The sequence below is a fragment of the Maylandia zebra genome, linkage group LG4, assembly GCF_041146795.1.
Source record: "Maylandia zebra isolate NMK-2024a linkage group LG4, Mzebra_GT3a, whole genome shotgun sequence".
In the NCBI taxonomy this organism is placed as follows: domain Eukaryota; kingdom Metazoa; phylum Chordata; class Actinopteri; order Cichliformes; family Cichlidae; genus Maylandia; species Maylandia zebra.
Genome location: NC_135170.1, coordinates 916,836 through 929,309, shown reverse-complemented (window position 1 = coordinate 929,309; position 12,474 = coordinate 916,836). Strand labels below are relative to the sequence as shown.

General features: G+C 41.3%; 1 protein-coding gene and 1 long non-coding RNA gene across 6 annotated transcripts in view; one reads left to right on the top strand and one right to left on the bottom strand.

The window, feature by feature from the left end:
- The window catches only part of LOC112431392 (NACHT, LRR and PYD domains-containing protein 12-like), a 43,102-nt gene extending 32,691 nt beyond the window's left edge, over positions 1–10,411 (bottom strand). For 2 of the 5 annotated variants that reach the window (XM_076882827.1, XM_076882832.1), the window contains exons 1-2: positions 10,143–10,248; positions 5,707–5,842 (exon numbers count right to left, since the gene is read on the bottom strand). In XM_076882827.1, the coding sequence (XP_076738942.1) occupies positions 5,707–5,816 (110 nt within the window). In that variant the 5' untranslated portion in view covers positions 5,817–5,842; positions 10,143–10,248. Of the gene's footprint in view, positions 1–2,373; positions 2,482–5,706; positions 5,843–10,142; positions 10,249–10,363 lie in introns of those variants that run through there. The other 3 variants (XM_076882829.1, XM_076882830.1, XM_076882828.1) reach the window with 2 other exon arrangements.
- LOC143418273 (uncharacterized) lies at positions 9,373–10,632 on the top strand. The gene is made up of 2 exons (XR_013098199.1): positions 9,373–9,736; positions 10,240–10,632. It is a non-coding gene; the product is annotated as an uncharacterized LOC143418273 (long non-coding RNA).
- The last annotated feature ends 1,842 nt before the right edge of the window (positions 10,633–12,474 follow it).

Sequence of the window (12,474 nt, the reverse complement as noted above, 5' to 3'; positions counted from 1 at the left end):
ATGAGTTTCTGAATTTCTTTCTGGATAAAGTTAATAATGTCTGTATGAGCATTGGCTCTTCAATACCATCTGTTTGTGTCTCTGGGCCACCTCCCCCTCATTTACTGTCAGTGTTTAACCCAATGACCATACATGACCTTTCACTCCTGCTGGATAAAATGAAAATTACCACTTGTGCAAATGACATTCTACCTGCTGAGCTGTTTAAAAATGCTCTCTCTGCCATTGGCCGCTCTATTGTAGAGCTATGCAATGCCTCTCTTTTAACAGGTGTGGTCCCTACGTTCTGTAAGCATGCTGTGGTTGAGCAGATATTAAAAAAAGAGCAGTTTGGATCCAACTCAGCTTAAGAATTATAGGCCTATCTCTAAGCTTCCATTATTATCAAAATTCTGGAAAAAGTAGTTGCAGATCAGCTTACCACTTTTTTAGAAAAACATGAAATTTATGACAAATTTCAGTCAGGTTTCCGTAAAAGTCACTCAACAGAAACCGCATTACTTAAAGTCTCTAGTGACATTATGATGTCAGCTGACTCCGGAGCATCCTCAGTCATGGTTTTGTTGGTCTGCCTTTGACACCATTGACCATCCTGATTAACAGGCTCCGGGACGTAGTCTGTGTGTCTGGTCTGGCTTTGAAGTAGTTTCAGTCACACCTCTCCAACATATCTTTTAGTGTTTTTGCGAATCGGTTTATGTCACATTCTAAAGATCTGACATGTGGGGTACCGCCGGGTTCAGTTCTGGGTCCTATTCTATTTCTTTTGTGCATGTTACCTCTAGGACTTATAATTAGGCAGTACCCTGAGGTGTCTTATCACTTCTATGCTGATGATATTCAGCTCTATTGCTCTTTTAAGCCGATGGAAGTCCATAAACTGTCCTCTTTAATTAAATGTTTAGCTTCCATTGAACAGAGGCTTGGTGACAACTACTTACAGTTGAACTCTGAGAAGTCAGAAACATTAATTATTGCCCCCGACAACCAGATATCTCTAATCAAACAGCATCTTGGTTCTCTCGGCTCATCTGTTCAGCTGAGCCTCAGGTACCTCGGTGTGATCTTTGGTTCTGCCATGTCCCTACAACAACACGCTCACAGTTAATTAGGAGCTGCCTTTTTCAGCTAAGAAACATCTCCAAACTGCGAACTTTGCTGTCTGAGTTAGAAAAGGTTATTCATGCTTTAATTTCTTCTCGCTTAGATTATTGTAACAGCCTTTTTCTGTGTTTGAGCAAAAGGAATCTTGAGCGTCTCCAGTTAGTCCAGAATGCTGCTGCAAGGCTTTTAACTAAGACACCAAAAAGAGAGCACGTTACACCAGTGTTACGCTCATTACACTGGCTTCCAGTACACTTCAGAATTCATTTTAAAATCTTGGTACTGACTTTTAAAGCTTTGACTTGTGATGCCCCTGCTTACATTTCTGATCTTTTAGAGCCCCACGCTCCCTCTCGCAGCCTGAGATCTTCTCATCAAAGGCTGTTGGTAGTCCCACGAACTCGTTTTAAGACCAGAGGAGACAGATGTTTAGAGCGGTGGCCCCCAGGCTGTGGAGTGCTCTCCCTCCATCTTTACTTTGACTTGACTGTATTTATTCTTTTAAAAAGCAGCTTAAGACTCATTTATTTAGATTAGCTTTTAATTAGATTTGTGCTGTGTGTTTGATTATTTTATGTATTTCTGTTTTATATTACTGTGAAGCACTTTGTGGTTTTATCCTGTGAAAAGTGCTGTATAAATAAATGGATTTGATTTGATTATTAACTTGGAATTTTGAGAAAACTAACTGTTAATCAGTAATTTACATGAATGACGTAATTTCCTTGTTACCCGGAAGCTGAAGCCCTCAGCTACAAATGCTACAGCTAAAGATACCAGAATTACAGCCAGTCATAAATGCACAAATTGCAGATAATTTTCCGTGTGGCTTCAGAGATGATGAAATCCTTCTGTTATTAGCTGAATCACATGGCGTTAATATCAGCTAACGTACTCTCGAAAGTGCAGATTTGTTGCGATCCGGTTTTGAGTGCGCATTCTACGTAGATTAATGATTGGCAGAACTAACTCGAAATTTCGAGCTACTTTTCTCAAAATTTCGAGTTACAAGTCGAAATTTCGAGAATGGATCCTTTTTTGTGGCGGAAACGAGCTTCCATAACAGACTGATGGAGGCAGGAGAAGCTGCCTACAGTCATCAGTCAGTGGATCCACAGTAACATCGACTCTGAGCTGCTGATCATCAACTAACTGTTTCTGTCTCATTCCCAGACTCTGATCTCACATAAAACGAAGCAGATTTATGCTGAAACTAAGCTGCACACAGCTGATGTTAGCCAGGAAAATAGTACCGACTGCTAACATTACCTTAACATGGAGACGATCAACTGCGCTACAACATTCACGAAAGCCAAAGTAAAAGCAACGGAAGGAGACGATCAGAGAGGCGTTTGAGGGACGTTCAGAGTCAGGAACCTCAGAAACGGATCAGGCTGGAGTTTAATTCTGTTTTCATCTTTAGAAACATCTGGAAATAGTTATAAAAAATGCTGCGTAATAAAGAAAAATAGTGTAGATTAGTTTGAGTTGTGTTTAGCTGAGCTGTGTCTTTAATCAAATCTAAACTGAAGAGTTCATTTTGTGGAGGAGCAGCAAGACTTTCAGTGTTACTCTCAGAGAAAGCCTCCCAAATGTCTGTTGTCTTAATAGTGGAATTATCTGGAAAATGAACCAATTCTTATGAGCTGCTTTTCTATATGAGCAGTCAAAGCATTTTATACAGCGTGCTTCATTCACACAAGCACTTCTTTTTCTAACAATGCCACTATGATGGATGCATCGGAGAGCAAGTCGGGGTTCCATATCTTGCCCAAGGATACCGTGGCTGACTGGAGCAGCCAGGGATCAAACCTCCAACCTTCCAGTTAGTAATTCTACCTGCTGAGCTACAGTCTGTACTTCCTGAACAACACACCCTCCGTTTGTTTCTCCTCCTTTTTTGACCACAAAAATAATTCTAAAACTTTTCGTTATAAATACAAAAATGTTCTGTTCAAATGGCTTTTAATGAGCCTTATAAATGAAACAGTTTAAAAACATCGAACTACTAAATCAAGGGTAGCCTGAATTTACAGTCACACTGAACACAGCAAGTGTCCCTGCTCTCAGATACAAAATCTGCCTTTAAAAGTTAAGAGTAATGAAATCAGCAGTTCTGATTCTAGAATTTGTAGTCTCACACACCACTTGTGCATTTTTGTTGTTTTGATTTACATACGTTGATATTGTGCTGTAAACAAATGATGAGAACATTTTCTAAAACCTTTGAGTGTCCATCAGGATCCTGTAGAAACAGCTTCCAGCTCAAACATCAATATTCTGAATTCTGTTTAGAAAGAAAAAGATTTCTAGAAAATTCTCTAAAGAATTCATCATCGGTTTTGTTTTCTACTATTTTTTTGAAATGTCCCTCTAGCACAGATTTCTTTAGTCACATGTCTTTCTGTGTCTTCCATACAAACATTAAACATGCAAACACTCAACACAGCAACACTGAAAGCATTTGAGTGTAACTTTCATTCAAATTAAACTTTATACACAATTACAATAATGGAAAAAATGACTAAATATTAAAACACTACAACCACTGAAGAAAGAAATAAAACCAATCACAATCAACAACAGAGTACGATAATAGAACAATAGAAGAGACATATCATACAATTCATATACGTTCATGTGATCTCTACATTCAAAAAACCCAGTAACCTTCAATCCTTCATTTAAATTACATTTCAATTCCAGCTGGCAGCTGTTGGAGTCAAATTGTTAAATGTTGTCATTGTTACTTAAATTTGTAAGTCTTAGTTCAAGCAGCAGGATCAAAGACATTCCTTTGTTTCCTCCGCAACCAGTCTGCTGGTGGGGGACATCCCCAATGTGAATCATAGTTCACATTTTATTATGGGGACATCCTATCTGAAGGTTCTGTTTTCTTGGTTAATAAGCTTCCTGCTTTTATTACCCTTTTGGTGAGCAGGATGTCACACAAACGCACCTCCAAACACAAATACACACACACATTCAAGCACATGCATATACACACACATACATAAGGAGGTCTGGTTTCTTCGCCAGTTTTCAAGGAGGGTTAAGGATGGTTTCTCCACTGAAAGGAGGTTTTTCCTCCGCCGCTGAGGGCATTGAGCGTTTGGTTTCTCCACCAATATGTAAGGAGGCCAGAGCTCTCACTGGTGCCTATTTTGTGTGTGAACGAGATGAAATACATTGCAAAGTATTCAGTGGGCAGCACGTAGTATGTAGATCATTGAAGGAAGAAAGTAATGAGTTTGTGCACAAAGCAGATGAAACAGTGAGTGTGAATGTGTCTGACGTCACTGTGTGTGTGAGCCACAGAGAGGAGTGAAAGACAAAGTCAAACATCCAAACTCAGCCTGCAGTTCTGTTCTGTGATTCTACATTTGACTATCCGTTGAGTTTGGTGTGCACTTCTGCTTTGTTCAGATGCATTTAGATACATCACCTCCACTCTCCTGTCTTTCCTTCTCTACCATTGCCTCCTAACTGGGGATGGGTACCGGTATCCGGTGCCATTATGGCACCAGTTCTGACATAAACGGTAGTAACCAGACCAAAAAGCAGCGCACATTTCAGTGCTTTTTTTCCTGAGATGTCATACACTTTGGATTCTAGCCAATCATTTTACGTTTCCGAGGATAGTAGGCGGGTCCAGGTACGTACGTTCTTTTAGAGCAGAGCTACAGATTAAAAATGCCCAAGGCGAAGCGGTCAAAAGTCTGGCTGTACTTCACAGCAAAAGATGCAAACTCAGCAGCAACAAGTGCTTCAAGCTGATACTGTGATGCTGTCAAAGGAGGTAACACCTCAAATCTGATGAATCAGGGTGGCTGTAGCTCAGGAGGTAGAGCTGGTCACCTACTGATCGGACGGTTGATGGTTCGATCCCAGGCTCCTCCAGTCTGCGTGTCAAATATCCTTGGGCAAGATACTAATCCCAACTGGCTCATTCTGATATTTTCCTTTAAAATTTGATGGTATAATTCATCTGAGTTTACACTTTATCTGCATAAATACAGAAAAACAGACCCAAACACCAGAAACCATCAGCAGAGAAAATCAGAGTTTTTCTCTGCTCTCTTTGCCACAGCCCATCCCAGCAGACAGCAAGACTGCCACGTCCATGCGAGAGAGCCATGGCTACGATAATCTCTGTTTTTGTCTCACTATATAATGTTGTACAGCCCATGTGAGGGTTATCCTCTCTGTGGACCAGATGCTTGATTTCACACAGAGGTCCACCAACTGAATTTGATCAGTTATGGAACGATTTACCTCGACAGGCTCCTTCACTCGCTGCTTTTAAACCTCCTTTAAAGCACACTTTTACTCCCTGACCTTTGACCCAGTGTGACATGTTGACTCACTACCTCAGACAGCTTAAAAATAGTCTTTTTGTTTTTTGGTGCTGCCTAAAAGAACCGTAAAATATCTGCCCTATATACAGTTATGTTCATATATTTTTGTACTACATCAGGAAACTCAAAAACATAGTTTGTAATATTTTAATCCTTATTTTTAAAACTGTTTTTGTCATTTTTCTTCTCCATTGCATCAAAAATCATTATTTACACTGAATAAATGAGTCAGCAGCTCTCTTACATTGTTGCTGCAGGTTCATTACTGAAGTGTGGAGGTTCTCCTTTGGACCAGTCACTCCTCACAGACACACAGCTGGATGCTGCAGATCCTGCTTCATCCTCTTCCTCCATCTTCTTGATGTCAGGGTGGAGTTAGTCTGAGAGGCAAACACACACACTCAGAGGTGCTGTTGTACTGGAAGCATCACACTGACGGGTTTCTAAAGTTCTCATTGATCATTTCATGGAGTTTCTGTGGTAAACACTGTCCTGTGACGTATGTGTTATGGTGAGGGTCATGAGGGCTAACCAGCCCCACTCCTTACTCCTCATGTTTCAGCCTGAAGCACAATAACAGCCTAAACCTAACCAGGAGGCTGTAACCTCAAAGGGACTTCATGGTTAGAAATAAAGGTTCAATGAAATGAAGCAGATCATAAAAACATGAGTTCCAACTTTAAAAGAAGCATCCACACGATGACGGCACAGCAGAGGAGCACTTTCTCTAACACACTGATTCAGTTCCACTGACACAAGGACACACATAGGAAGACACACACACACAAGCCTTTATAAGAAACAACACAATCATCTGCGCTTGACTTGTCAATCCAAGTCCTTAGCCCATGAGCCCGCGGTATCACACCACAGATATTCCCTTACTTTGAAAAAATAAAGCCAGTTTTCAGAACAGACCTGGGCCCTGTTTCAAGAAGCCGGTTTAGTGCAAACTCTGAGTAAGTATACCCTGAGTTAACGAAAACTCTGGGTTTTCGGTTTCACAAAGCGAGTTTAGATTAATTCTGAGTGAGTTACTATGACGACACACTCCATGAAGCTAACCTGCCCCCTAGCAGGTTTACTTCAACTAACCCTGACCTTCTCCGCCTCTTTGTCAGAAACCTGACTGTAGGAAGTGTCAGACATGGCGTGCTCCTTCCTTGAAGAGCCAGTAGATGTTGAAGCCCAAATTCTCCGCAGAGCTCTCCGCCGGGAGAGAGTGATCAGAGCGCGTTTGGACATTTTATCATTTCCTGATGATTTCCTGTGTGAACGTTACCGTTTTTCAGCACAAGCTATAATTTATTTGAATAACATCCTCAGGCCTAATATTGCTCATGTGACACATCGGACATCCTCTCAGTTCTGTACATATTATTTGTATTGCACTTCGGTTTTTTGCAAACGGGAGCTTTCTGTATAATATTGGTGACGCTGAGCACGTTTCCAAGGCTACCGTCTGTCGGGCAGTCAGGAATGTTACAGTTGCACTGAAACGTCTCCTGTACTCGTTTGTGGTGTTCCCCGGTCATAGACCCACAAGATTTATCAAAGAGGGATTCCACAAAATTGCAGGTATCAGGATGAACAAAACTTAATTCATGATGTGGTGATACTTGAACTACTACTTAAATTTTACATTTATTTTCAGGGTTCCCAGGCGTGATTGGCTGTATAGATGGCACTCACATTCCAATCATTGCTCCTTCAGTAAATGAAGGAGACTATGTGAACAGGAAGTCTTTCCACAGCATTAATGTACAGGTACATAGTTCCCTGTAGCATGTCAAACTAACAAATTATTTCATCATAGTAATGGATGCTAATTTGTGTTCTCTGCACTGTGAAGATCATATGTGATGCTGCCAACATTATCACAAATGTGGAAGCCAACTGCTCAGCCTCTGTGAGTGGTGGTGGTGGAGGACCCCCACCTGTTTTTCGGGCCTCCGCTTTTTTTCTGTTGGCTATAACGGGCCACATTTGAGCATACAGAGTAAGCAAATATGTACTTGTAATGTGCTCAGATAATTTCAATAAGTGCTTACAGAGGGGAAATTAATGTAGCCTCTAACTGCAATTGATTTACATGGGACAAACAGACCAAGCACTATGGCTCATAATACAATTACACCTTACCTGTTTGGACTATATTTTTATATTTCATTTTTACTTGCTGCCAGGAACGTTTGGGGCCTGTTGGGTTGCACCTGCGCTCACATCACATCACAAAATAAAATGTATGAAATAAAAAATAAAATAAAATATAATAAAATAACGTGTTGAATGGGTGGAAATCCCTAGATCAATGTTTAAATTAACACTCACGCATTGACTCTGTCGGCTATGTTTTGCCATGCATGCTCTCTTTCTTTTGCAGCTGAGGCTGTGTTACTTTTTTTCCGCAAAATTTGCATGTTATCGGCATATGCTGCCATCAGAATTTCGGCCTCAAGCGCTGTAAAATACATTGACCGCGCCTTCTTTCCCTCCATCTCCATGGTGACTCGCTTAATCTGTGCTCCACTAATCAGGGCTTTATGTATCCTCGTGCGCGCGTTTAACTTGGGGTTAAAGCAACTCCACGTTGACTGAACTACTTGTTATCAGCCTTTCTGAAACCGAATATTCCGAGTTGGACAGTTCGGTGTTACTCAACCCTGAGTATCGTTTTTCACTCTGAGTTTTCTAAACCGGCTTCCTGAAATAGGGCCCCGGGGTCCGTTCTTCGTACCTCGCTAAGTAAGTTAGCTGGATTTGATTGCTGACGATTTCGCGTGATCTTGGGTCGTTCGGTTCCCCGAAGCTCATCCGGGACTTGCTGCCATAGCAACAGAGCCGTAAGCAGGTCCCGAGCAGGTTTACTTTATGTAAACAGGATTAGATCGCGGCCACGCAGGTATGTCCGCTTCATTTATACGAAAGCAACAGCGATATTTTACCACTGTTTCACCATAAATAAATAACATCAATGTAACTAAAGATAATGCAGCACCTGATCCTGTTATTGATGTCACACAGATACATACAGGTCATTTCCTAAAAAAGGGAAATGTACTATTAACATTCTATTACATGTATGTGATTATTACAGATGTAATTCATATTTCAGAGTAGTAATTGTAAATTACTTCGTGTAATCAAGATGAGAGACCACGGCTATAAAAGCGAAGGTGGATTTGGGAAGTCTGTCGCAGCCATGTCCTGTCCGTATACGCGAGCCACCCATTGCGGAAGGTGCAAGATTGATAAGGAGAGTCCTCAGAATTCAGCGTATATTGCGGGACAGACAGGATCCTTTAGCTCAGCGCGACAGTGTGCTCATAGAGAGATATCGATTTTCCCGTGAGGGTATTATTTACTTAACCAACTTGTTGACGAGGGGGTGCAGGACCACCACCTGTCTTTGTTTGCTCTGCCCTTTTCTTGGTTGCTGTTATAAACAAACAAACAGATTATTTCAGGGTCTCTTTCCAAGAGACTAAAAGCAATATAAGTGATAAATATTACCATTCTATAGAATATTCTTATATTTCACTTTTACTTGTTCCCATGTTCTAGTGGGTCCTGTTGTGGCTCTAATGTGAAAGAGGATATAATATAACATATTATAATATAATATAATGTAATATAATATTGGATAATATAGTGTAATATGATAAATCTACCCTACCGCCTACTGGTGTTGGCCAGAGGGGCCGATGGCGCGATATGGCAGCCTGGCTTCTGTCAGTCTGCCCCAGGGCAGCTGTGGCTACAACCGTAGCTGCCTCCACCAGTGTGTGAATGTGAGAGTGAATGAATAGTGCTATTGTAAAGCGCTTTGGGTGCCTTGAAAAGCGCTATATAAATCAAATCCATTATTATTATTATTATTATTATTATTATTATTATTATTATTGTTATTATTAAATTACTTACGAGTTTGATTTGTCAGCAACTTTCTGCCAGCCCTCTCTCCTTGCTTTTGCAGCCTTTGCAGTGTTCCCTTGCGTTTTAATTAAACTCTGAAACTCCTGAAATCCCTCACTCAGGAGTTCTTGCTCTGCTGCCGAAAAATACCGAGCGCGCTCCTTCGACATTTTCGCCGACCAATCAGAGGGTTGCCGATCAATGTTTCTACTATCGATGCGTAGCCCCTTTTACGACACCCAGTGATCTCACATGACTTCATCCAGCTGTACTGATCGTCAACAACAGGTGTGTTCGGAGAACCGGGATAGCGAGCTCAAAGTTAGCGCGATGATTTGGTCTTGGATGTAGTAAGCGAGGTAGGAAGAACAGACCTGATGTTTATGCTACAGCCTGTTTACCGATATAATCAATATCAGATATCAGAGCAACAGAAACCTCGGTGATCAGGACGCTGGGACTGAGAACAGGAAGTGGCTCAAACGTCACAGTTTCATAACGTCACCCTGAACTCCACTCACAGAGTTTCTGTCGCCATTGTTGTTTTTAAAGTCCCGTGATAAAGGCGGGTCTTTCTGTGAATCCGCACGCTCATTGGCTAATAACTTGCGATTGACACACCGTTATCCAATGAGCGTGCGGGAACTTCCGACATAAAGTTGTTTCCTTTGAAAAACCAAAGTCTGATTATTTTTGCCTCCACTGACGGAGCCTGTTGCTCCCGCCACAGAGACACAGTAATGTCAGAGCGGTGTTAACACTCACCTGCCTCAGCACAGCTCTCACTCTCCTCCTGCTCTCTCACACTAAATGGAGGCTCAGCTAAACTGCGCACTTCGCTTCACTTCCTCTCTACTTACAGGAAATCAACGGAGTGGACAGAAAGTGCTGAGAGGAGCCGACCGGCCTCACGCTTCACCCACAGACACGAACAGCGTGGAATTATTTTATGTCATAAGAAGAAACATATTCATGTTAACACTGACCGGCCTCAGCTCCACCTTCCTCCTCCTGCTACTCTGAAGGCTTTCACTTTCACTGCTCCGCCCTAAACACAGAGGATGCTGGGACTTGTAGTTTTTTCCTTCCGGTGTGGTCTTCCTCTTTGTTTGTTTGTTTGTGTTCAAGTCATTTCGATCATGTAAACATCAACAGAACACGTGAAGCCACACAGAGTGCATTTGTTTAATAGTTAATCCCATGTGCTGATTTGTATATTGGACAGTTGCATGTGGAATAAAAGGAGCAAATGTTACAGTGTATTTTATGTGTTCATTGCTGCGCGTCATCGGTGTCCTCATGTTTAGCCTGCCGCGACCATAGGTTGGAGGAGCCGCAACAAATTGTCAACAGAAAATTTTGTAGGTTTTATTGTCTTATTTATATATAGATGAGTTTTATTGGTGAGAGTTTTATAGTTTGCTGTTGCCTTTGTCGACACGCTGTTAGATTAAGCCTTTGGCTACACAATACAGATTTCTTTCAGGAGTCTTATTCCCCTGTTAGGTTTTAGCAGTACAGCTGCACAAGGCCTTGTACTGATTTTCTTTCTAGTTATTGTGCATCAGGCGGCTGAAGCCATTGGCTTGGGAGTACCGCCGCAGTTTGTGTTTAAGACAGTTTGTCTTCCTCACATCTGACGGTATGGAGGTACATAAATACCCACCGCTAGTATGTACGGAAGACTAGGTTGAGTTAGTTAGGTTTAATAGGCAGATAGTGGGGGATATTGCTCCTGTTAATTGTGTGTGTCCAAGGTTTATTGAAGGGAATGTCATCAAGTTGATGTGTTGGAATGAGGCTGTGTGGCATAGGTGCAGTTCAGCGTTTGGATTTTGTAATGTTTTGAAAAAAATGGAGACACACCAATTAATACAATGTGGTGATGTGGATGGAAAGAAAAGACAGCCGAAACCTACTGCTAAGGCTTTGGAGAATCAGATTGAAAGGCTTCAAACAGAACGGCACACTACGATAGATGATGTTAATCCAAGTGATAGCATCTCTAATGTTGTAAGCAGAAGTTGTAGGAAAAGCAAACTCAGTGGCTCAATAGTTTAATCTGCCTTGTCAGCACGCATAATGGCAGAAGCTGACATGGCTGCCCTTCTTGTTCGACAGAGGTTGTTGAAAGAAAAGCATGCTTTGGAAGAACAAGAAATACAGCTTAAGAAAAGAAAGGAGCTGCTTGACTTAGAAACTGAAATAGCAGCCTCAGCAGCAAAGGTGAATGTTTTAAAAACTTCTGAAATGTCCCGAGTCTCAAGTGCTGCTAATGTTAAATCTGATGGAATGAATTCTTATTTAAATTCAAATTCAAATTTTATTTGTCACGTACACAGTCATACACAGTACGATATGTAGTGAAATGCTTGGACAACTGCTCGTGACCTAAAGAAAACAAAAAAGGAAAGGCTATGAATAAGATAGGAAATAAATATGAAAAATTAAAAAGGGTAAATTTAACTAGGAAGGAATAAAATATAAATTAAGGTTAAAAATGAAATAACTGTACAACACAAATTAGAATGAAGGGTAAATTTAACTGGGAAGAATAAGATAAAATATATAAATTAAAGTTGAAAATAAAATAACTGTACAACAAAATACACAATACACAATATAGAACTATATAAGAATGTATGAAGAAATCTAAATATAAATAAATATATACACAATAACAGCAGCTGTACAAGTATTAACTGGAAATGAAGAATATAGTGACCAGTGTTGTGCAAAAACAAAGTCCAGAAAGTCCAGTGTGTGTGTAAGAACCATATGTGTGGGTCAGTACTGTGTGGTGGTGTGATTGAGAGACCGTATCGCCTGCGGGAAGAAGCTCCTCCTCAGTCTCTCTGTGTTGGTCTTCAGGGAGCGGAATCGCTTTCCTGACCTCAGCAGAGAGAACAGTCTGTTGTTGGGATGGCTGAGGTCCTTCACCATCTTCCTGGCCTTGGTCCAGCACCGCCTGCTGTAGATTGAGTGCAGGTCAGGGAGCTCGGAGCGGATGGTGCGCTCAGCTGACCGCACAACCCTCTGTAGAGCTCGTCTGTCCTGCATGGTGCTGTTCCCGAACCAGGTTAAGATGTTTCCCGTC